Source organism: Gallinula chloropus, assembly GCF_964237585.1.
Source record: "Gallinula chloropus genome assembly, chromosome: 1".
NCBI classification, from domain to species: domain Eukaryota; kingdom Metazoa; phylum Chordata; class Aves; order Gruiformes; family Rallidae; genus Gallinula; species Gallinula chloropus.
The window spans coordinates 96488272-96509599 of record NC_140085.1 but is presented as its reverse complement, the minus strand read 5'-3'; the positions used below and the strand labels follow the sequence as shown (position 1 = coordinate 96509599).

At 41.9% G+C, this 21328-nt stretch overlaps 1 protein-coding gene across 1 annotated transcript in view; it reads right to left on the bottom strand.

Moving 5' to 3' along the window:
* Nucleotides 1–21328, bottom strand: part of NECTIN3 (nectin cell adhesion molecule 3) — a gene marked incomplete at its 5' end in the record, with an annotated part of 173975 nt that overhangs the window by 59339 nt on the left and 93308 nt on the right. The window contains 2 exons of the mRNA XM_084277640.1: nt 11219–11381; nt 13701–13817. Of these exons, the coding sequence (XP_084133766.1) occupies nt 11219–11381; nt 13701–13817 (280 nt within the window). The remainder of the gene's footprint in view (nt 1–11218; nt 11382–13700; nt 13818–21328) is intronic.

Below are 21328 nucleotides of genomic sequence, written 5' to 3'. Positions count from 1 at the left end.
GCTAATGGATGGAAATGGAAGAGATGAACGTACTGAAGCTCCTTACTGGCATCAGGATCGAAAGTATGAGATTTCCTTCTCTTCCCTGCAACAGTCCTGACTGACTGCATGTGCTATCCACATATAACATGGTTACAACCTAGTTGTACTCCAAAGGTGATGACAGTCTCAAGGAATTAGGTTTTTGGAAGATGCATCACTTCGGAGACTAACTGTACAGTAGTTGACCGGGACAGCTTGCTTGATGTCCAGCAAAACACTGCCAATAATTTTTAAGAAGCTGCTACAGCTTTTTTCCTTGCCACAAGGAACCTGTGCTCCAAAGCTGGTGACCTGAGTAAAACTCTTTGTGGCCTGCTAAAAAAACCACCAAAAAATCAACCTCTCAATAGCTGGTCTGAACAGGCATGGCACTGACTGGTTACTTGAAACCGAGTCTCATGTACACTTACCAGAAACATTTGTCTGTCTTTCAGGTTATCAGAGAAAGCCTTCAACTGGCTAGGAGGCCAGCTGTGAAAACACTACAGCAGTGAAGCTTCCCAGCTCTCATTCAGTCCTTCTTCTGCACATGCATCACTGAATGTGCATGAAGATCCACAAACAGAGCTGGATGTCTGGAGATGGCGAGAGACTAGGGAGCAGCAGCTTCATGTAGCAAGCAAGCAGCACATAGGATGAAAAGAAAGTCACATGACACCTAATTGCATGATAAATACTGACTAAATACAATTATGGACAAGCCTGAATTTTTAAAAGCTACAGTTGCGATTTCACAAAGGGAAGTTTCGATTCTCTCAACCAAATGCTACGTATACAGGTACTGAAGACGACCCAATATGAGCGAGCATCATATCACAGCCTCCTCTGACTGAACCACAGGATTTCTTGACTTCTGAATGCAAAAAGGAGACACATCCACAACAAGAATGGTTTCCAATGAATAATTCAGCAAGCTCCAGTCATGAAGCCCGCAACACGCACTGCAAGGAAGATGAAGCATTTTCGCTGCCCATCATTATGTATGTTCATGCCACAGGGATTTTTCAATTATTGAACAGTGTAGAGTTGCCTTTGTTTGTAGAATGTGTCAATTTGAATTGTGTGGCTTCTGCGCGTTCATTTATGTTTGCCAAAGGCTGCTTAACATTAGCTTGGCTTTTTACTCCTCTGTCACATGAAGCTGTGGATGAAAAATACTGAGCCATTACTAACATTTTATGAAGCATCTTAACTTGGGTGCTTTAACTGTCAAGACATTCCCAATAATTTCTTCTGTTATTTTCTTATCAGAGAAAGCTCTATTAGTTGTGTTTCTGTTCACCAACACAACCACTATAAACAGCTGCTAATGTTACAGAAATTTCAGTGTCACAAGTAACAAGAAATGAAAGGTGAAGTATCTAGCATTAAGTTTATAAGCTAATAAACTGAAAAATATTGCTGCTTTTCTTTAATTCATGTTGAAATTCAACCCACAGCTTAAGAAGCAGCTGTCTTTTCAATTTACAGAGGATACGAGAGTTGCGCTTTGAGCCGGCAACAATATTTTCCACGTAGATATATTGAGCTTCAGTTTGGTGATGTAAATGACTTATTTCAGCTAGTGATGACAGAAATGAAGGAGTTCCCAATGTGTGAGCTCAGAGGCAAGCATCTACCATTTCCTGGGGTGCCAGTAAGAATAGTAATACACCTTGTAAATTACTGTTATGTGCATTGTGGCAAGAGCTATTGCATTTAATTTATTTGTGAGATATGAGGGAGAAACTCAAGTTTGTTCTATAATTGTAATTGTGATGTAATCAAGTCTGTGCCTGCTTGTACATTCAGTGCATTTATATCCTTAATTCCTTGGGTTCCGGGATTTTAAAAGATCCCTGGTTAGTCTCCTCACAGAAGGATCGGTGGACTGATGAGACAAAAGATGGATGTGAGGCATGGTGTTGACCTAACTCCTAATAACTGTCACAGCAAAACATGTGACTATCTCAGAAGCTATTCAGGAGGGTATTTTGGATAAAGCTAGATTTGCCCAGGTAGTTCTCTGCTATAGGAAGAGAAATCTTTATGCTTCAGTGTGCTGACGAGCATTCTAGGCAGGGATCTGGCTGTCCCATGGATGTCCCAGGTAATTCCTGCTGCAGAATTGACCAAGTTCTGCATACGTGGGACATTTGGAAAGAGTAGAGACAGTTCCTGCAGAAGCAGAAATGGAAACCTAATGTGAAGTTCAAGGTAATCATTAACAGTAGATATGATGCTGATACAAAGACCCTTAATGCAGAGTCCTTTGCCCTCCAAGCTGCAACTAATTATCCTGTTCAAGAGATTTGAGTCCACACACAACCACTGGAATGCTTTGTGTAAGGGTAATATGATAGGAGGCTTTCAATTTTGATTTTCTTTTGGTTTGTGTTTTAAGCACTCTTGTCCATGTATAGGGTTGGACATACTACTTTCATCCAGCTGATTTCTCCACTGTTTCAGATAGATATCATGCATGTGCTACAAGTCGTATGCTAAGCAGAGTATTCTGTTAGTCAGACAAGTGGGACACATCGTGAAAGCATCATCAGAGTTTTAAAATGAAACAGAACTGAGAAATAAGAAGTGACAGGTTTGTTAAACCAGAACTCCACAGAAGGATACTCTATTTCCTCCATATCACCATTATCTATGTATGGTAAATCATACTCAATAGCAAGCCCCCGTCCATAAGGTAACAACAAAACCCACAAATATAAAACTTTCCTGGAATGTCACCCTTTCCTATTATTTTTAACTTATAAGTAACATCTCCATAGCCTAAAATCAATCACTCTGACATTGAATCAGCTACTAAGTGTTAGGCACCAGATCTTTATAATCAGCTTCTTGCCTAGAAGCCCAGAGAATATCTCCTTTCAAAGAGAGTCCAGGCTTTCCTAATTGTTTAATAACTGACATGGAACAAGATGATCCCTGTAGAGCCAAATACTGTTACCTTTCTTAACCCTGAAATAAACTTCAAGTTCTCAAAGTGATTTTGTTCCCATGGAGACAAAGTTAATAATTACTGATGTTGTACCCCTTAGTGAGACAACTAATTGATTACAATGAAGTTTAACTGAGTAAGATAAACTGTAAAGCAGAAATGGAACAAAGTTATTCACCAAGTATTTTTAAGTAGTTCAGTAACGTCTGAAAAAGAATTAAAACCATAATCAAATACAGAACTATTTGTATGTGTGCCCATCCACACGCTGTTTTAACTTTTTTGATTTATTTGATGCTCTCTGAGTACTCCCTGCTGTTAAATAATTGGGAAAAGCCAATGAAGGAAAGCGCAGGAAAAAATGAACGGATATTGTTACATCTGAGGATTTACAGAGGCTTACAAAGATCCTACTAATTAACAACTGCAGCAAAAGATACAACCCAATCGCCCGTTAATCACCATGTACTTTTTCAATTTCTAAATGCGTGCCATCACTGTACTTTTGCTCAGTCCTGCACCCCATGTCTGTGACATAAGCATTAGAAATGCATACTTATCCTCGGATAGTTGCCTGATAACCATCCAGCACCCGATACCTGTGGTAGGCATGATGGGCATCCAAACTGAACACACTTATGCGCCAGATGCATGCCCGCGCGTAAGCGCACATACTGATGTGCTCTACTGACCCAGCTCTCTTTTCGGGAATCGCAGCCAGAATCTCTGCCCTTCGCCTTCCCTGTCTGAACTCCTTTCTTACAGGGACACCTTATGTGAGACTTGCTCCTTTGATAAACAGGCCCCCACAGCCACCACCTTTACCAAGATCGTGACAGCAAACCTCGGTGCACAGCCTGGAGGCGGAGGGAAAGCAGCCATCGCTGGAGGCTTTCCTAAGAGAGGCAGACAGAGCGTGATCTCAGACCCACAGCCCAGGAAAGCTAACCCAAAAATCCAGTAAGGAAAGCTACAAAATTGAGACAGCTTGGTGTTATTGATGAGCAGCTTGCACAGCCCCCCTGCCCCCTCACCCCTGCCCTGCTCTGGGGTACTATCTCCTCTTTGCTGCGGCAGCTCTCGTGCACAGGCTGATGCTTTCCCTGTGTGAGTGCCTCCTGGCAATTCTTGCCATCAATAGTAATCTACAGTAGGCTGAAAAACAATTATTTGATTATGTGATATGACAATCACTCATTAGCATCATTTCTCCCTTGGAGAAGTGCATCTGAATATACACCATATCTGACACTGTAACACCAATACACAGGGAAGAATTACCTCTGGAGTTATCCACCTCTGGTAGAGTTAATTTAGCTCACGGTATGATCCTCTGTAGACTCCATTTCCAGCTATCTGCTTATCAGTATATTTTTAAAGGTACAAAGGGACCAATGCAAAGGGATTAGAGAAGGGACTTATGATGAATATGAGGTCGTGAGCAATCACTGTGTCCTGCTCCTGACCTTTCTGGTAACACACTGCTTCATAACTCCGAGATATTTATGACATCCCCATTACCTAAGCCCATTTTCCCACTTCTAATTTGCATAAGTCAGATTGACTGTTACACATCTATCCTCTCTGTAGACATTACAACAGTACCTCTAAAAATGTTCAATAAGGTAACCAACAAATAACAAGCCCAGTCATTAAACAAGTTTAGCTGCAAATCATGATCTTATCTTCCATGCTTCAGAAAACAGTTTGTCCTGCCACGAGCAAGCCAGAGCAGCTGGTATTCCTAAAAAAAACCCAAACCAATGAGAATTCCCAATCACTTCAACAACTATTTATGCTTCAAAGCTATACATACTGGCTCCTTTTTTTTTTTTTTTCTCCAAAAGAAGACGAGGATATTCTCAGAAGCCTCTTTGAAACGTGTGCAGTTTTGGGCGCCACAGGACAAGAGGGACACAAAAATATTGGAGAGTCCCCAGAGGAGGGCAATGAGGATGGTGAAGGGTCTGAGGAGCAAGTCTTATGAGTTGATGCTGAAGTACCTTGGTTTTGTTCTGCCTGGATAAAAGGAGAATAAGGGGAGACCTCATTGTGGACTGTGGCTTCCTGATGAGAGGGGGCAAAGGGGCAGGTACCAAGCTCTTCTCTTTGGTGACCACTGATAGAACCCAAGGAAATGGTATGAAGCTGTGACAGGGCAGGTTTAGGCTGGATATTAATAAGAGTTTCTTTACTGAGAGGGTGGTCAGGCACTGGAACAGGGAAGTGATCACAGCACCCAGTTTGATTGAGGTTCAAGAAGCATCTGAACGATGCACTAAGTCCTGCATTCTGACTTGGCTGGCCCTGTGTGGACTCAGAAGCTGGACTTGATGATCCTTATGGGTCTCTTCCAACTAAGGAGATTAATTCTATGATATATATGTATATATATATGTATATATAAAATTTTGGGTTTCTATGTAGCTATGAAAAGAAACACAGAGAGAATTCTCAGACTCCAAATACCCTAACTTCATTCTCAGTTCCCACAGGCTTTCTGAACCCGGTGAACCTCCTTCACTTCTCCATCCTTTAGCTCCACACATACAAATCCTCTCTCCCCTCTACTTTTCTTCAGGACAGGATCCCTCCAGCTTACCTGCTAAGCCTGACAGAGCTGGTTATTCCAGCCAGTGAGCTATACCAGAAAGTCAGTGTGTTTAAGCTGTGCCAAGCAGAAATGTCGATTTCAAAGCCAGCCTGGCTTTAAGCCAACATTGTGCCTGTGGGATCTGACATAGAGCCAGAGGATAATTCAGGCTGGGGGGGGACTGCAAAGGTCTCTGGTCCAGCCTCCTGCCTGAAGTGGGATCAGTCATGGAGGGCTCAGAGCCAGAATCAAAGTGAAGGAGAGGCTGCAGCACTGCTGTGCCACCACGTTGCTGAGGATGTGTCAGGATAGATTGGGAAATGGTGAGAGGAGCCACAGAGCAAGTATGATGTCTATAGCTGGGGACACAGACTGATCTGAAAATTATGCTCTGGCTTTAGTGGAGCAGGGAATTAATTATGGGCACATCATTTGGGGTGGTATGAACAGTGATTTGTGAGAGCAACAGACGAGGAAAAGAAAATATGTGGAGCTACTGCTGCACAGGCAGTAAGGGATGTTAATAAAGATGTTTTAGTCAGTACCACCATTCACCCAAAATCTTTCTGAGCTCTAAAACAGGCTTTCATCCACAGGAGTTGCATCTGGGAATGAGAAGATGCAGGAAATACCAGGGGACTTCAGGCTGCTAACTTGGGGAGATTTTCTGGAAGTGTCCTGATACAACTTTGTTGGTTTCCATTGATGTCTACCACTGTTATTCATTTGGGGATGTGCGCAACAGGAATAACACCATGTTTCTGTTACGGGTTGTCTTCTGTCACATACAAGTACTTGATGACTCTACCATTCAACTCACCATTCTCTGCCTGCTACCCGAACCTTCACTGGTGCAGAGCCTTAAGGGTGTTACAGCACACCTAAAATGGCTTATCTCCTACAGAGGACCATTAAGAAGCTCAAGCATTTCACTGGGTGCTTATCACGTCCTTATGATATATTCCTCATTATTGTAACCTGAAATTTCATTTCCATGCCAATGACTCTCAGATCCATCTTAGTGATGGAAAGCCCATAAACTGCTCTAAGTTTCCTTCTAGTTGCTGAGAGGACAAATAATGGCTGAATCAGGCCAGGCTTTCATTATCAAACCTGTCCTGGAGAGGCTTAAACCAGCTGCCGTTTGCTCTCAGCCTCAGCCCATGAGCACTGTCTACATATTTTGCTCTACAAGACCATCACCTGAAGCCTGAGAAATGATATCTGCAGGGAGAACTTCCATTCCGAGCTGATTTTCAATTAGCTTTTTAATTAGGCAGACCATGAGAAAGATGAGGCTATCCTTCAGAACACCCTTTTTTTTTTTCAACTGAGTCTGCTGGCAGCTTCCATAAAATCAAGCCACACACTTTTCCTCTGGACACAAGCAGGGCAACAATCTGGTACACCAGCTCCCTGTAAAATGACCTCTCCTCTTTCATCAGCATCTTCACAGTAAGGTTGCCAAAGAGCACCGCCATGAAAGATAGTTCAGCGGGTATCATAGCAACTTTACTTGCAGGAGCTATGAGAGTGCTAAAGGAGGAAAGATTAATTTCGAGGTTATGGTGCTAATGTGAAACCCTCTTTTTTTTTTAAGGGCAGAGATCTGACTCTATTTGCAGTTTCATATCTGGGTGTAATTTGCTTATGTTATTAATGGTCTAGCAAGACACTCCTCCTGAACCTTGACATCGACATGTCTTAGCAACTGCAACTTGCTAGATTTATGTTCTTTACATAAAAAGCTCCCTTGGTACTCTGTGCCTCTGAGCAAGCTCTGTTTTATTTTTGACTCCTGAATTTTTTCTAACTTTCTGTTTATCAAATTTCCCCTTTTAGACTGGCTGTGCTAGAAATGACTGGTTGGGGTATGCAGGGGTAAATTTTGCTTGTAACAAGCAGGAATCATGCACTGATGGAAGCAGTAATTTTGGCAAGCCTGCATGATGAGGCTCATAAAAAAATTAATAGCACCAAATTGAGGGGAAATCTAAAAAAGAAACCACATAGCAATTACATATATGCCTCAAATTTTGAACTTATTTCTTGATTTTGCACTGACACCAATAACTAGAGGCAAATGCCCACACCTTGGTCTGAGATGGCTGTGGAGACAAAGAATTTAGCTTTGCATCAGAGTATCAGTAAGGACAGGGTAAGCACAGGCTTCTGAACAGGACTGAACACATGTGATAAACTCTGTGAGAGTGCCACTATCTACTAGGAAATTTGGGTCCAGCACAGATGCACCTGCACACAGTGCAATGACCCTAGAGGAAAAGTAAATTTAGTCCTAACAAAATGAGATTAAATGCTGTTGCGGTCATCTCTCTGCTTACTTTTAAGGGCAGAACTCAAGTGTTGTGTAATGGAACTTACATTACAGGGACCTCAGTGCCAGTGCTGGCCAGTAAGTTCCAAGAAAGTTTGGAGCCAAGCAAGAAAAAAAAAGTTGAACTCACATTATTACTATTATAATGTAGGGGTTTTCCTTCTGCATCAAACACATTAAGTGAGAATGGGAGAGTACTTCCCATTATTGTTCTTTTGCATGACACATCCTTTTTGAGTCATAGGTCAGGACTGTAAAGAGCTGAGATTGCTTCTAATGAAGCCAGGAGCATTGTACAGTGAGGCAGCAAAAATCCTGATTGTTAGCAATTCCAGCTTCAATCTACAGAGTCTAAAATGTTATAATATATTTTTGCAAAGATGAGGACAATTAGTGCAGAAAAATAAGCAGGCAGATCAGCAGCTTCTCATTTGTACGTGTGAAAGCTACCAACTGCCTCAGGCTCACACAGGTTGGATTTCAGAGCATGTTTCATTCCAGTTTTCTATTAAGACCAGTGATTTATTTCATCCAGGTCAACAAGCCTTACTGCCTTTGCTTGAAGAGAAGAGATCACAGGCAAGGCTTCTTTCTTATGGGCAGAGAATAGACACTTCATAGATGGGCTGTTTAGACATATCAGAGATTGCTTTGTAGAACCTCCATCTTTGGTTTCTCCACAATCAAAATTCATCACATACCTCTGAGCTGATATTCTATTTAAAATTCTGAGTTTACAGATAGCCAAAGATCTTTTCCTGCAAGTCTTCATACCAGCTTGTCCTGTTTTCTAACATCATTACTTTTTAGCAAATCGCCATGCTTAAGCGGGTTGTTTTGACATGCTTTTAGAAGGGTATGCATCAGCCACAAGGACAGCTTAATAAGAAGTGTGATATTAATTTTCCTCAGTCTCAGCGTGCTTGCAGAAAAAATAACACAACAAAACATGAGTTATCGGCCTCATCGCTCTTCATACGAGTTCCTATAAGCAGAGCGGAGAGTAAAACAGTTTCAGTGTCCCGCTGCCCACACAATGCATCTTGATATTGGGTAGGAGAGACGGAGGGAGAGAAACACGATCCCAAGGGACAGAGCCACTCAGCTGCTTCAGAAATGAGGATGCAAATTTCAGCTTTGAAAACAGAATAGCATGTGTGGGCCTTTTACTAGGAAAAGCACAGACCTTTGGTGGCAACTGAAGGACCTACGGCACCTCCAACAACAGCACGAAGTAAATGCATCCAGCAACCAGAAAGCAATCCTGCTCTGTTAGTAGATTTTGGACAAGTCTAGCCCTTATAGCTGAGTCTCAAAACAAATCCCCAAACAAGCCATAAAACTTCAACTTGTCAAGATCTAAAACTAAGCTCGTTGAGTCACACCAGAATTCATAACTCGTGTGCAGGCTCCCTGGGTACAAATGATGTTATGAACACACTAGGGACATTTTGCCATCCTTATTTTCAGGCTCAGATGAGTCAGCTACATTATCTACTATCATCCATAACTGTGATAATGTCTTAGAATATTATTCCTGACCCAGCTGTGTTATTTTATCTTTACACACCTCCATGACTCCAATTACAAAAAAAAAAAAAACCCACCTAACTCACAACAAACAAACCCAAAACCAAACTGAAACAACAACAACGACTTTTAAGGTAAAGTTTGTGTTTTCCTCTCACTTGCAGTATTTAGATCACTTGGCAGCAGCTGCTGCAGGCGGGTAAAACACAGTAATTAGCTTTACAGTGTCACATCTACCTGAGCTAAATTATTGCATTGCTATGATCTTAACAAGGCAAAGAGGATTCAACAGCAGAAAGATGTAGCTGTTTATGGGACTCTAACGATGATTGGTTTAGGCTAAGCCAAAAGCCAGAGAGCGTGCTGTATTGGCAGTTCTTTTGACACCATCTCCAAAGCTGCTTGCTAGCTTTGTAAAAAACTCTCTTCTGTGTAAGCAAGAGAAGTCAAAGCCTTCAATCTTTCTGTGCTGGGGTTAAGCAATACTAGATTTCAAGGGATTTTTTTTGTTTGTTTTCTATAAGGTTACTGTATACCTGCTTTTCAATTCAGCTTTCCTCATGGAAGCGATGAGGATTATCTACACCACAAACAGACCCTTACAATGTAACTCAAGCCCCAGCTGTTTAAACAGATTTTAATTTTATTTCTTTTTTTTACAGAGAGCACCATCTGATCTATTTAGAAGCCTTTTTTGCAGCATCTGTTGCAACTCGAGGTCAATTTAAGGACAGCTGGAATGAGCCAAAAAGGCATTTGGTCCCAAAGGGAGTGAATACAAGCAGCACATGATAATTCTCCACCTTTCCCAAGGATTCAAATCCATCAGGGAACACAATCCCTGGGCACCATTGAGCACGCATGGCTCTGCTGTGGCTTTGGAGTTTTGACAGTGGGATCTTGCTGTGTGCAGGAGATGAGCAGGGAGATGAGCTTGCATCCCTGCCCTCAGCCTTGCAGAGGAACAAGAAGGTAGAAACTGAGGCTACACAAGACTCTGGGACAGGAGCAACTCCTGTTTCAAATAGCCTTGATGCCCAACAGACCACAGTGGCCTCGTGAATGTGTCTGAACAATCAAAGCAAAGTAAACTTTACTTGCACCCTCTGCCATGAGAATAGAACAAATTTTTTTGGTTTGGTTTGTTAAGTTCAGTTCAAGACATCTTACATATCTTGCATTGCAAAGCTGACTATGGGAGCATGAATTTAATGAGAAGAAAACGATGGCATTTTAACCAAGTTTATTGCCAGCAACAGCAGCGCAACATGAAACGAGGCTGATACTAAATTTAAGCCTGTGAGGCCTTCAGTACACAACCTACAGCTCCTCAGTAGTCCACTGTTGGCAGTCCATGAACAGGGTTGCTTGTGCTGAGATCTGGTGACAGAAGAAAAAAAAAACCCAATAGCTTTAAAACTGTTACTTTTATCTGGGGAGAGCACTTCTGTCAAAAGCTGTTTCTGACAAAAGATATTTCTGTCAAAACAGAGACTACTCAGTTACATAGACATTTGGACAAGGTTTTATTATCACTTCTTTTTGATGAAGCTTCAATTCATGTTCACGTTCTTGGAACTGAAATCTTTCAATTTTTCTTAGAAAGATAAAATTAATTGTACTTAAACAAATGAAAGATTTAAATTTGGAAAAAAAAACCAAAAACAACCCAAGCTGCAGTATTGGGAAGTTTCCCCATGAGCTTCCCCAGGTTCTGTTTTCCTGAAGCTCACAGTAACCTGCCAGATAGGTATGTGGCATGAATACACAAAGTGGGTCTTACCCACTGTGCATAGTGAATGACACCGAGCACGGCCAGCACAGCCCGCTGTGCTGCTCTGCTGCTGTGCTCCTGGCATGAAAAGAGAACAGCAAGACTCCGAATAAAGGTATCAGCTATGTCACTTCCACAGTATGGACCTCCCAGGATGTCACCATTTCCATCTCTAGAATAGAAACAAAGTCAGACTACAGAAACACGAAATTCAACCCATTCATATTCCTGAAGTTTTTTTCGGTTACCAGAAGAAAGGGTCTATATGAAAACAAATTTCTCTTTCATTAGATGCATTACTGAGAGCAGCAAGCAGTGTTCTCCTGCCAGCTTCTGTCCATCCACAAGTACAAACTTGTGGCCACCCACCTGCCCAAACCCCAGCCCCTGCTGGAAAGGCAAGGCTGCCAGCCAAATTTATCACCAGCTCCTCTCCCCTCTCCTCGCACCCCATGTTCCTGCCCACCATTTACTGCCAACCTGCTCCCAGTCCCTGTTGGGACTGCCCATGTAAAGGATCCATTGCTGACAGAGAGAGAAAGCAGGGAGAGACTGAAATCTCAAAGAAAATATGTCAGGAGGAAAACCAGGATTTTACTCAACAACAGCTCACAAGACAAGGGCTGAAGAAAATCACTCACACCTGAATGCTGCTATCTACTCAGTGGCTACACAGAACTATGAATTTTCCCTCAAATCAAGGCATTTTCTTTTGGACTGAGACAGTGCAGGCTGCAGTGGCCAGTAGAAAAGCAAGAGATGAACAAAGACAAACCCTCACATGTTCGGATTTTCCCAGTTCACTTGCACATTTGACCTGAGATGCAATTCAGCCTCTGCTGAACACAGGCTGACAGCTTGGTGGGCCACAAAGATGGTGGGGTCAAGCAAGCTAGGATGATAACTTGAGAGCTGCCATAGCTCTGGAGGCCAGAAGTCTGTGCAAAGCATGATGCATGAATTCAGTGCATTTCCTAATCATGGTCAGTGTTCCTCACCCTGTGTGACATCCTTGGGCTGTCAGGATACTGGCAGTAGTAGCCTGTGCATGTGTTGGGCAGCATATGGTTGAAGGTTACCTCATTCCACCAGAAGAAATTCCCTCTGTCTCACTGGTCCCAGCACTGCTGCCCTCCCCAATGCCGGCTCCAAGAGCTTTCCCAGTTATGCTGTACATAACTCTGATTTCCTTCACTGCTTTGTGCCATGGGTGATATTTAAAAAAGAGCAAGCCGTCCTCTTCTTCTGTCAGCTTATGGTGTATTTCATCTCCCACTATCTCATAAAGTGACAGTTTGATTATAATGTAATTACCTTTTTTTTTTAGTGAACCTAGCGCATAATTTTATTTCCAGATGGGTTTATGTTCCTTATATTTAAGCTCATTATGAACAAGAGGGCTGCACAGGAAAAATACAAAGCTCCTTTTTTTTCTAACACCCTCTCCCCCCTTCTTTTTTCTTTAGAAGGTGAACATTTTGAAAGGCCTGTATAGTGAGGAAAAAGATACCGATATCAAATGGTAGAAAAGATAAATTTCAAGCATGAGAGCACAAATGAGCTTGAGACCCCTTTTAGGCATTTACATGGAAATTTAAAAAAAATAAATATTTATTTTTTCATTGCTTGAAATGTTGTAAAAGCTAACAGGCCAATATCCAAGAATCAAGAGCCTGAGAAGCAAGGATCAGAGAGCGGCTGCAGACAACCACGGCAGGGAGAGCACCAGTTCACAAATTGGTGAAATGAAAAAGTCTTTTTTATTCAGTCAAGTCTCAAAGCCTCCCAAGGCTGGGTACTTGCCAAGGAGCTTGTTTGCAAGTCAAGTATTATTTGTTGATGCTAAGAAGCACAAGCTGATACATTTTGCCAAAACATGTGACAAGAAAATCCATGTAAATCAGCAGTGCTTTGCAGCAGAAACCGTGGTTCCTCTCTGAAAACTGTCTTAGTAAAATGGCACCCTGGGGTTTCCTGTTTATTGCATCCCAGTGACTTCCAAATCAAACACGATCAGCTCAGACGTAAGTGATAATGATTGTAACTGCTGCTTCTATGAAAATAGAAATAAAACCGTACAGTCAAGATGTGCTTTCTGGCTCAGGCATTGGCAACAACCCGTATTTAGTCAATAGTCCTATTTACAACTCATGATTCAGTTTCTTTTCGACCATCCAGTTTGCAGTTTATAGGCATCAAAGGGAAGAAAGAAATAATCCAGAAACAAAAAAAAAAAAAAATCCCAAAGCAAAAACTTCCAATTACCCCCAAACTGAAATGAGTTACTCACTGGGGCTCATTTCTTTAGCAATGTTCATCTCATTCTACCCAAGCATCTCCTGTTGCAACTTTTCTGTCCAAACTGGAGGTGCAGGGCAGTGTACTGTGTTGTTTACATGTTTGGTTTTTCTGAAATGGGATATTAAATAGGAACCAAGAGAAGCTACCATTTCAAGGTATGGTTCATGCCTAAAGCAGAAGCGAGACATACCGTGAGTATATCGGCTTCTCGTTGCTATTTCGCCACTCATGACACTGCGGATGTGGCTGGATAATGGTGACATTTGAAATCTCTAACTTGTATGACTTATCAACACCACCAGCCAGGCTGCAATTGGGGATCAAAGGACCTCCTGCTGAAAACTCCCACACTTTGCTCCTCACAACGTGTCAGGACTCTTCCTCTTTGACAAGTTGCTTCAATATATATTTCCTGAAAATAAGCGGAATTTTTGTTTAGAAATATACACTTATGTTCCTATTTCAAATAGCTCTGGGCTCATTTTCCCCTATTTCCAAGTTTTAGGCCACTGATAAGCAAACTAATCTGCTGTAATGAGAGTATTGCTCGTTTTCCGCATGGTATCTTGACCAGCAGCTCTCCTGGGACACATTAAACTAGCATGTAAGATTTTTGATATTCCAGTCACGTATTCTACCTTATTCTATTGCTTTGCCACAGACCTCAGTACACCAACTTAATTGTTCATTTGTCTGGGCCTGTCAATTCCGCCGTTTCCACACTCCCACCTCAGTATGAGCCTTCTGTTAGGCGGTGGGAAAATTCAGAGATTATCACATACCACAACATCATTTATTTACTCTATCAAACAGGAACTATTGATTGATTAAGCTTGTTCAGCAGCAAACCTGCAACATAATTTTAGCAAGAAATAGCTTACTTCTTGTAAGAGTCGGACACTAGAAATTCAGATAAAAGATTCGAAAGACAGTTGCTTTGCTGTTACCTTTTCAAGTGAAAGAATTAACACTATAGCAACAAAAAATAGGCATCTAGAGAAAAGGGGAAATCATGTGAGAGAAAAATGAGAGATAAAGAGAAAAACAGCTTATACTAAAGCTTAGCAGCCTCTGGGGACATCATGAAATCTTCTGAATGGATGTAGCAATTCCGGTAATTACAATGAATCGAACAAACACTGTCAACTTCAGGTTTGCTGCAAAACATCTTTGGGAGAAAAAAAAAAAAAAAAGACAACTGAATTTTTAATTTATACTGAAACCAAGTTATTATCTCAAGTAAGTGACTAGGATCTGCACACCACAAAAGCTTTTTGTATGAGATTTCCAACACTCAAAAAAAAGAAACTCAAACAGGGTTTTTTTTTGTGTTTGTTTTTTACACAGAGCAACTTATTCCCTTCTTCCTCAACGAGATGAACAGTTTTTGTAGATGAGCCACAGAACATCAGAAAACCAGTATCATCACTATTGAAACTGCCTTATTTAAAAGCAAATCCTCCAACAGAGGAGGTCAGACGGAGTTCAAAGACTCATCATTCTTGGGCACGTTCAAGTTTCCCTCTAAGGTCTACTGCCCCTGCAGAGACCTCCAGACTCCACAACCCCTTTGTTTCCCTGTTGCCAGATATTTTGGCAATTAACACATGCTGGGGCATCAGACTCCTTCCTGCTGTTCCAGTAGATGTCACCAAATTGCCCAGGGGCACACAGGATGTGGAGATCCCAAATCCACAAAACAACGATTTGGCAAAGTAAAGCCATAGATGGGACGAGAGAAGGCAGTGATGAAGTTGTGACTCTCCTCCTTATCCAACAACACAGAGCAGTTCTTGACTTGAACTTCCCTGACTCCTTGCTCACCTTCCAGAAAGCATGAGTCATAGTTGAAGGTGCCTCCTCAGTGTACTTAACCGCTCATTTGTTTTGGTTTTGTTCTGGTCTGAAAAAGAACTAAATTTAGATGTATAAATCATAGCAAAAAGGACATTTAAAAGCAGCACTCACCAAAGTTCCTATTTCAAAAGCACAAAGGATGCATCTTGAATTAAGACCAGAGCACCAGTCCTTCAGGTCATAATTCAAAGCAGCCTTCAGCTTCTTCATATAAATGTAATATGACATACTTATTCATAAGTGGTACAGGACTAGTTAATTTTGCAGTTGTGTTTTCCTCAAATGAGGAAATGTCCCAAAGGTCAAGGCTTTATCTGATTGAGAAGCCATTAAGTTGGTGACAGCTTTACAAAACAAAATGCTGAAGTTTCTGCTAAAAAACACTCCATCAGGGAAGGAAAAAAATAATGTCAAGAGTCTTATTATATGACTCCATTAAGATTTTTTTTAATCAATACATGGTATGCAGTACACATAATTCACTTTGAGAAAATTTTAACTAGATTATATCTTGGCAAGAAGACCTTATAGGTCACTTTAAACTCAATTTTTATCTGTCCAAATAATGAACTCTAGAAGGTTAAGAGATTAGCACTTCAGAGTATATTTTAGTGCAATCAAAGCTTTCCAGAGAGGAGGTTATTGTACTGAATTGTCAAAATCTTATCTGGATTATCCTATAGACAAGAAAACCTCCAAGAATTAATATCTGCCAGTTTCATCTGGCAAGATAAAGTAAGGCACAGACAAGGTGTTAAAGAAATGCAGACAGTCTCTTCCATTAATGAAAAAGATTACCCCCAAATGGCTGAGGGAATGCTAAAAGGAAAACACAGCAGCCAATTCCAAAATAAAAACTATAAAGTAAAGATTATATAAATCTGTAAAATGTTATTTAAATTATAATTAAATATCTTCTTTTCCACAAGTAATTTTACTCTGTTTTTTCAGTCATAAACAATTGCTACCTGCCTTCAGATTTCTTTCTTTCCTATGTACATCAACACCAGGACCCAACTTTTACTCTTGTGGTTTTGTTTTCAGTTTTTGGGGAGAGTAGCACGTGCAAATCCCAGCTTTTCTGTTCCCTCTGGATTGCAGGTCCATGCACAGAAAGCAGGAGGGGTAGGAGAATTAAAAGACAGCTTGACCTGCTGCCTTTCCAGAAGATATGCTCCAGTTATCTCTTTCTTGCTTTTGATAGACTTCTGTCTCATGAACTCTTTGGTAACCACCAGAAGCTGAAACGCCACCAGGTGCCCAGGCTTCACCATCTTTCAGCACTGAGAATTCTTATTCTTACTTCTAATCCAGAGAAACCCATTATGTTTTGTCCTCTCCCTATCACAGTCCTTTACCTACCCACAGGCTGAGTCATCAGTTCCAGTAACTTGTCCTGAATTATTTACTTCTTCCAGCCCTTCCCAGTACTCCCTGATCCCCAAACATGGCAAAAGCTGCCCTGCAGAGTCCTGCCCCACTTCCAAGATGCCATGCCCACAGTGGGTTCCAGGGGTCACACAGAGAAGCCAGACCCCTGGCTCCAGTAGGCACTTTGGGCAAGTAGCATTTGTTGCTGCAGGACCACCAGTACTTTCCTTGTTCTGGTCCTGGCTCTGCACTCCATCTGAGCTGGGCAGTGCTCACGGGAGGAGACTGCTGTCCATCACTGCTGCTAAACACTGTCAGTCAGCAGTCTTAATGACCAAAGGATGACAGACATGCCAGCTTCTGGGGTACAGTCTCTTGGGGCTCCTCAGGGAGCTACAGCCCTGTGACTCACACTCAAGTCAGAGACAGTCAAGATACAAGAGCCTTTCACAGAGATAAAATAGCACCTACAAGCTTGTTGGATTTATCAGGCCTTTGAGAAAGGCAAGCTGCTCCAGAGCCAGCATTCTGGATAAAGAAATGCCTAGAAGAGCTCAGGGAGAAGGTTGGCTGTACTTCTACAGGAATCCTGAATGGAACCCCCCAAAAAAACACTAAAAAGAAGAAATGGTGACACCGCCACCCCCCTACCCCCATGTCACAGAAACTGCAAGAATGCTGAATCAGGCTGCAACAAGGCTCTTCCGCTAGTGCCAACAGACCAAGGTTTGCCTATGTGTCATCTTTGGCCATCAGCCTCGTTATTGTTTCCTACTGCTGGGCACAGTTGCATGTGACCTGCTTACATTTTCTATATGATGAATGGATAACTTTGGTTACCTGGAGGAAGGATAATTAAAAATAACATGAAGCCAAACAGACAGAGATAAGTGAACATTGACGCATCTGACCAGGCCAGGTGCTTGAAGATTTGGCTGATAAGGTCTTCAAGTAAAAAAAACAAATCACCACCTTGACAGATTATTAAGCATTTAAAGCTCCTGGCAATAAGAGCTGCTAATAAAGAAACAGCATATACCAGGAGACAACAGCAGCAACAGTAATTACGCAGCAGAATGATTAAAAAGCATGCAGCCGTAATGACTCTAATCTATTTTATAAGAGGAAGTCAAAGATTCAGCATTCAAAAAAAAATCAATTAGGGAGCAAGGCAGATGAAAAAAAAATCTATTTAAACTGAATTCCTACAATCAAGTGATAAATCAGTCGTGAGTAATTCTAGGAATCACTCCAGCCTCACCATGTTTTGATAGCACTGGCTACCCTGCCAGAGACTGAAGAACTACTGAGTTTCTCAGCATCCAAAGGGACTCTGTTGAGTAATCTGCGAGAAATTGTTCTGCTTGGCTGGAAGAAGATCCAGCACAACCAAAATTAAGAAGCTTACTTCGGACAACAATTCTTATTTTAATAGGTGCCACTGAACTGAAATTAGCTCTGTTGCCAATAGGCTCATCAACACTTAACTACTCACAGATATTTTGTTTTGTTGCCTCTTCCTGCACTTCCTTTACGTTTTTCCTGTCTCAGATAAGAGTTTTGCAGCTATCTGCTTCCCACAATGTCACCAGCCAAGAAAAGGTTGTTCCTGGATGTCTGCTACATTCCCCCACGTCTGCGGAAGTCAGAGAGTTCAAGGGAAGATCAGGAGGGAGATGCATGAGAAAACCTGAGGTGATTCCCAGCCCCTCCTCTCACAAATCTGCATTCCTTACAACGGGACCCACCTGCTTTAACAAGATATTTCATGTACTCCCTGGGGCTTATGGATGGGCAGGATCCCACCCCTCATCACCTCATTTCGCCTTAGCTGCTCAACTCATCTGGCTGGGAGGGACCTCCAGGGAGACACTCACATGGCTAGCTCAGAGGTCCCAGAAGTGAAAAACCAGGTCTTCCCCAAACACCTGTTGCTACTTTTGAGTGATGCTCACAGTTAGAGAAGAGATGAGTTTCAGTTCATGCATCCTCCTGGATCCAACACAGAGGAGTCACTGGGTGGCATGAGCCCAGGCTCTCCTGGCTGTCCCTGCCCTCATCTTCACCAGCCCACCCACTTCCAGATTCTCTGCATCATGTCAGTCCCATGGTCCCATACGCCCCATAACTGTACTGACATTTCATAGTCACCGACTGCTCTGAAAAACAGCCCTCAGAAAGGAGATTGGATGAGAGTGCAATGAAAACAGTCCAAGACCTGTGGGTAAAGAGGCCAAGACTGGCATTGGCAACAATCTGGATTTGGGTCAGATTGAGTGTGTGAGGGGAAAGAAAAATTCTATTGAAAACTTTCTCACCAGTTTAAAAGGCAAAACTGTGTTAGCCTGTTCCCCTTTTAGCCTCTTCCTTGCTCATTCTAGTGGGATTATTTTAGGTATAAAAATCAAGACCTTTCTCAAGCTTTCATATTTATTCCTGTAGCTCTCTTCTCCGCCCTCCTATTGGCAAAAAATCTTTTGAAATGCAGAAGACAAAACGTGACACTATGAGATATCCACCTTTCAAATATCAGAGGCAAAAACCCAACAGCTTCCACTCCACAAATACTGATACATCTATATGCATGAGATCTTTCAGTATGGGCCTTTTTTTGGCATGGTAGTACTAGAGACTTGGTCCAACACACCTTCTTTGCTATAACCCCCTTCAATGTCCATGTGTACCAGGATGAGGTCCCAGTACTTCCATCTCATTCAGAAGACGCAGAAATGCTTCTGAGAGCAGAGGATTGGACTAAGCACACTACATGCAAGGACTAGAATAAATGAAAAATAGCAAGAACATAGATCTGGTTACAGGAAAAAAACCTGTGTGTTGAGATACAAGGTAATTTCCCATTTGCCGCTTTTCTACATAATTCCTCCTTTTATATTCAATACATTAAAATGTTATACATATACACTAAAATATTTTTTTTAAATATCGCAATTGTGTATCTCTAATTTCTGTAGACTGTTATACCCTTACCTGTCAAATATTTTAAAAGTCAATTTTCAGAAGAAGGTGGGAGATAAACTCCAGTAAGGACTCATGTGTGTTAAACCTTCCCTGCTTCTTAATGTTTCCCTGGAAAAAATAAGCACTGACCATTATCACTTCCTACTTTGCTTACTGTTCAAATTTCAGAGTGGGATGCAATTAATTAATACAGGTTAACATGCATTGGTTTTAGACCTAGATGATATTGACAGCCACTTGACATTAATTATTTGTATTATTGACATATTTGCACCATTTGAAACTTCTCTGGGGAAGAGCTTGGTAACATGCCAGAGGTGAAGAGGAACCGTTGCCAAAGTCAAGTAGGGAGATGCTGCTGTTACACGTGTGCAGGCTGGGAAAGCAGGCATTGCAACGCGCTGAGCTCAGGTTGCCTTAGTTATTGCTATTGTTTTCATCAGTGAGGCTCAAAATGGAAGAAAGGTAGCCTTGGTTGCTTTAAATCCTCACTTCAAAATATTTAGGCACAGCATGTCCCTGCCTAGCTTTGGGATGTGACTGCAGCACAAAAAAGAGTCAGAGAGAGACCTCCCTCTGCCAAACAGACACACATGAAAAAGCAACTTAGCCCACCTCAGCTAGGTGCTCATGGGCAGGTGAATTGGAATGTGAGCCCCTGAGGTTTCTAACGGAGAAGCATATGCACAAAATTAGCAAATAAACAAGTCAAGTAATAACCAGAACGTTAAACTTCAGAAACAGCACTGGAGGGAGGAAGCTCAAGTTGTAGAGGCACAAAATAAGACCAGAAAGCAGAGAAATATGAGCGCCACGGAGGCAGGCAGCACAATGTGGCCTTGGTGACAAAAATAGGGCTGGCTCTGGTCAGATGGAGGGTGTAGGAAGTCCACACAGACTCCCAGTGATGCTGCCTGGACAACTGCAGCCAGGCAGAGATCAATCTTGGCATAACCAGTGGGATCAGTGTAAGACCCACAGCTTAGATCCACAGTAAGTGTAAGCCCCACAGTAAGATCCGCCCAAAATCCAATAGCTGTAGGAGGAAATTACCAGTTATGAAGCTGTCAACTTGATTAGACAGCAAGCACGGGACTACCAAAAGACTTCCAGAACAGGAGTCAGCTTGGAAGAACTAAAAAGATACAAAAATTTGTGACTGTGTAGAGGGACATTGGAGTGGGAGAAGTAGCAGAGTGGTAGTCAAAACCCAGTTAGAAATTCAGGAAGTCGTAGGTGTTTGTCACTGTTTTGTTTATGCCTAATATCGTGGCTTACATTGCTGGCATTGATTCTGAACATGTATTTTAATTACTTTTAATTTTTAAAAAATGTAAATCAAACTGCTTTGATCCTGATATGATTTAACCATGTAAATTATATGGCTTTATTCCTGAGCGAGTAGGCGAAATAGATGACACACTCTGTGTAGTGAAGAATGAAACTATAGGGGAAACAAGGTGCCCAGAGGAAATACTCCCTGCTCACCTGTAGGTACTGAAGCTAGGGTGACCCACACCTGCCACTCACACACTGCTGAGAGCTAGTGAGCTGAAAGGAGGGAGGATGGCCGCATGTTTTTCCCTTTGCCTAGCCTGGGAAATAGGCTGA